The sequence below is a fragment of the Lagopus muta genome, chromosome 4 (genome assembly GCF_023343835.1).
Source record: "Lagopus muta isolate bLagMut1 chromosome 4, bLagMut1 primary, whole genome shotgun sequence".
NCBI classification, from domain to species: domain Eukaryota; kingdom Metazoa; phylum Chordata; class Aves; order Galliformes; family Phasianidae; genus Lagopus; species Lagopus muta.
Genome location: NC_064436.1, coordinates 70671545 through 70675672, shown reverse-complemented (window position 1 = coordinate 70675672; position 4128 = coordinate 70671545). Strand labels below are relative to the sequence as shown.

Genomic DNA, 4128 nt, shown 5'->3' with positions numbered 1-4128 from the left:
CAGCCGGGGAGCATCAGTGGGGCATCAGTGGGGCAGCAGTGGGGCATCAGTGGGGTATGGAGGACCTTGAGGACCTTGAGTGTGGAGGAGAGGAGGCTCAGTGCAGACCTCATTGCTGAAGGGAGTGGGGACACCATGGGGACACAACGGGACATGGAGAACCCTGATGGGACACTGGGACCCCAATGGGGCTGTGGGGCATCAATGGGGCATCAGTGGGGCATGGGGACCCCAATAGGCCATGGAGGACCTTGGCAAAACCTATCAGCGTGCAGGGGTCTGAGCTGGGGGGGGGGCTTAATAGGGGAAATATGGGGGGTTATGCAGGGTGCTGGCTTCATACAGAGTCCCTGTTATGGGGGGTGGGGGGTTTGGGGGGGTCCCAGTGTGCGGAATCCCATCTGTATGCATTGACCCTAGGCTGGGGGGTCCCAGAGAATTCCACCCCCCCTTCAGGGGTCTCCGGCCCCCCCCACGGCTGCTCTGTGCTGTAAGGCCCCCCCCAATCCCCCCCCCATCTCAGTGCAGGAGGGGCCGTCGGTGCTGACGCTGCTGTAGGTGGGGGGGGGGGCGAGGGGGGGTAGGGGGGGGCGAGGGAGGGAGGGGGGGGGTCTCACTGCGTCATTCTGCCTTCCTTCCCTTCTGGCTGCTCTTCCAGGGCACGGAGGGAGTGGGCAGCCCATGGGGGGGGAGGGGGGGTTAAATGGGGAGGGGGGCGAAAGGGAGGACCTCGCTGCTGGGGAAACTGAGGCGGTGGCAGCAGGGCCAAGCGTGGTGCGTTCCCCTTTAAGAGAGACCGAGGGGGGGGGTTGGGAGGGGGGGGGGGGGGAGGGGGTGTGCCGCAGTGCGGGGGGGGTCGGAGGGAGGGGGGGGGGGCGGTGCGGGGCGATGCTGCGGGTCTTCGTGCTGCACGCGGAGGAGCTCCGCACGCCGGACGCCGACATCAGCGATGCGTATTGCGGGGTGGTGTTCAGAGGTGCGGGGTTTGGGGGGGGGAGGGGGGGTTGTGTTGGGGGTCTCGGAGGCTGCGGTGGCCCCCCCCCCCCCCCCCCCCTCTCCCCCGGAGGTTTTGTGCTGGGGGCGGGGATGTGGGGCCCAACGGAGGGGCGCTGGGGGGGGGGGGGGGGGGGGGGGAGTGAGGTGAGGTCTGGTTGCTGTACGGGGGTCTTGGTTTGGTGGGGGGGGGGGTCTGTTAGGTGGGGGGGGGTTTGGGGGGGATTCGGGGGGGGGGGGGCTGGAGATCCATTTTGGGGGCTTTATATGGGGTCGGGTCCCGTTCTGGGGGGGAAGTCAGTATGACAGGGTGTCAGGAGTCCCATTTGGGGGGGGGTTCTGTATAGGGAGTCCTGTTCTGGGGGGGGTTCAGGATGGGAGGGGTCCCAGGAGACCCATTTTGGGGGGGGGAGGGGGTCTGTATAGAGGAGGGTCCCATTTGGGGGGGGTCCTGTATGGGAGAGATCTCAGGAGTCCCAATTGGGGGGGGGGGGGAGAAGTTGTATGGGGGGGGGGGATTCAGTATGGGAGGGGTCCTAGGAGACCCACTTTGGGGGGGGGGGGGGGTTGTATAGGGGGGTCCTATTCTGGGGGGGGGGTTCAGTATGGGAGGGGTCCCAGGTGACCCATTTTGGGGGGGGGGTTTATGTGGGGTAGGGTCACATCTGGGGGGGGTTCAGTATGGGAGGGATCTCGGGGGTCCCATTTTGGGGGGGGCTGGCTGTATAGGAGGTCCTAATTTGGGGGGGGGGGGTCGGTATGGGAGGGGTCCCAGGAGACCCATTTTGGGGGGGGGGGGGTCTGCGTAGAGGGGGGGTCCCATTTGGGGGGGTTCTATATGGGAAGGGTCCCATTTGGGGGGGTTCATTAAGGGGGAGATCTCAAGAGTCTCAATTGGGGGGGGGTCTGTATGGGGGGGGTCCTATTGTGGGAGGAGGGTTCAGTTTGGGAGGGGTCCCAGGAGACCCATTTTGGGGGGGGGGGGTGTCTGTATAGAGGGGGGGGTCCCATTTGGGGGGGTTCAGTAGGGGGGAGATCTGAGGAGTCTTAATTGGGGGGGGGGGGTCTGTATGGGGGGTCTTATTGTGGGGGGGGGGGGTCATTATGGGAGAGGTCCTAGGAGACAAATTGGGGGGGGGGGTGTCTGTGTAGAGGGGGGGTCCATTTGGGGGGGTTCTATATGGGAAGGGTCCCATTTGGGGGGGTTCAGTAGGGGGGAGATCTGAGGAGTCCCAATTGGGGGGGGGGGGGTTTGTATGGGGGAGTCCTATTGTGGGGGGGGGGGGGTCATTATGGGAGAGGTCCTAGGAGACAAATTGGGGGGGGGGGGTGTCTGTGTAGAGGGGGGGGTCCCATTTGGGGGGGTTCTATATGGGAAGGGTCCCATTTGGGGGGGGTTCAGTAGGGGGGAGATCTCAAGAGTCCCAATTGGGGGGGGGGTCTGTATGGGGGGGTCCTATTGTAGGAGCAGGGTTCAGTATGGGGGGGGGTCCTAGGAGACCCATTTTGGAGGGGGGGGGTGTCTGTATAGAGGGGGGGTCCCATTTGGGGGGGGGTCCTGTATGGGAGAGATCTCAGAAGTCCCAACTGGGGGGGGGGAGAAGTTGTATGAGGGGGGGGGGGGTCCCATTGTGTGTGGGGGGGGTTCAGTATGGGAGGGGTCCAAGGAGACCTGCTTGGGGGGGGGAGTGTAAGGGGGGGGGTCCCATTTGGGGGGGTTCTATATGGGAAGGGTCCCATTTGGGGGGGGTTCAGTAGGGGGGAGATCTGAGGAGTCCCAATTTGGGGGGGGGGGGTTTGTATGGGGGAGTCCTATTGTGGGGGGGGGGTCATTATGGGAGAGGTCCTAGGAGACAAATTGGGGGGGGGGGGGGGTGTCTGTATAGAGGGGGGGTCCCATTTGGGGGGGTTCTATATGGGAAGGGTCCCATTTGGGGGGGGTTCAGTAGGGGGGGAGATCTCAAGAGTCTCAATTGGGGGGGGGTCTGTATGGGGGGGGTCCTATTGTGGGGGGGAGGGTTCAGTATGGGGGGGGTCCTAGGAGACCCATTTGGGAGGGGGGGGGTTATTGGGGGGGGGGGGGGGGGTTATGTGGGGGGTGGGGTCACATCGGGAGGGGTTCAGTATGGGAGGGATCTCAGGGGTCTCATTTTGGGGGGGGGGTTGTATAGGGGGTCCTGTTTTGGTGGGGGTCAGTATGGGGGGGGTCCTAGGAGACCCATTTTGGGGGGGAAAAAAGGGGGGGGAGTCTCTATGGAGGTGGGTCCCATTTTGGGGGGGGCTGGTTGTATAGGGGGTCCTATTTTGGGGGGAGGGTTCAGTATGGGGGGGGTCCTAGGAGCCCCATTTTGGAGGGGGGGTGTCTGTGTAGAGGGGGGGGTCCCATTTGGGGGGGGTTCCATATGGGAAGGGTCCCATTTGGGGGGGGGGGTTCATTAAGGGGGAGATCTCAAGAGTCCCAATTGGGGGGGGGGTCTGTATGGGGGGGGTCCTATTGTGGGGGGAGGGTTCAGTGTGGGGGGGGTCCTAGGAGCCCCATTTTGGGGGGGGGGGTGTCTGTATAGAGGGGGGGGTCCCATTTGGGGGGTCCTGTATGGGATCTCATGAGTCCTATTTGGGGGGGGGGGGAAGTTGTATGGGGTGGGGTTTCATTCTATGGGGGGGGGTTCAGTAGGGGAGTGGTCCAAGGAGCCTCATTTGGGGGGGGGCATTGGGGGGGGGTCCTATTCTGGGGGGTTCTGTATGGGAGGGTTCCAAGGAGGCTCGTTTTGGGGGGGGACAGGGGTGTCTGTATGGGTGGGGGGGGGGCTCCAGGAGTCCCATTTTGGGGGGGGGGGGGCAGTTATATGGGATGGGGTCCTAATCTGGGGGGGGGGGGGTTCAATATTGGGGGGGGGTCCCAGGAGCCCCATTTAGGAGGGTCTGTGTGGGGGTCCCAATGCAGGGCTCTGTCTCTGTCTGGGGGTCCCGGGGAAGGGGGGGGGGGGGGGGGGGGGGGGGGGGGATGGCAAAACCTATCAGCGTGCAGGGGTCTGAGCTGGGGGGGGGGGTTTAATAGGGGAAATATGAGGGGGGGGGGGTTATGCAGGGTGCTGGCTTCATACGGAGTCCCTGTTATGGGGGGGGGTTTTGGGG

The 4128-nt window shown here is 64.3% G+C and overlaps 1 protein-coding gene across 7 annotated transcripts in view; it reads left to right on the top strand.

The window, feature by feature from the left end:
* The first annotated feature begins 871 nt into the window (after positions 1-871).
* The window catches only part of DYSF (dysferlin), a 73320-nt gene continuing 70063 nt past the window's right edge, over positions 872-4128 (top strand). For all 7 annotated transcript variants that reach the window (XM_048941705.1, XM_048941703.1, XM_048941701.1 and 4 more), the window contains exon 1: positions 872-976. In XM_048941705.1, the coding sequence (XP_048797662.1) occupies positions 889-976 (88 nt within the window). In that variant the 5' untranslated portion in view covers positions 872-888. The remainder of the gene's footprint in view (positions 977-4128) is intronic.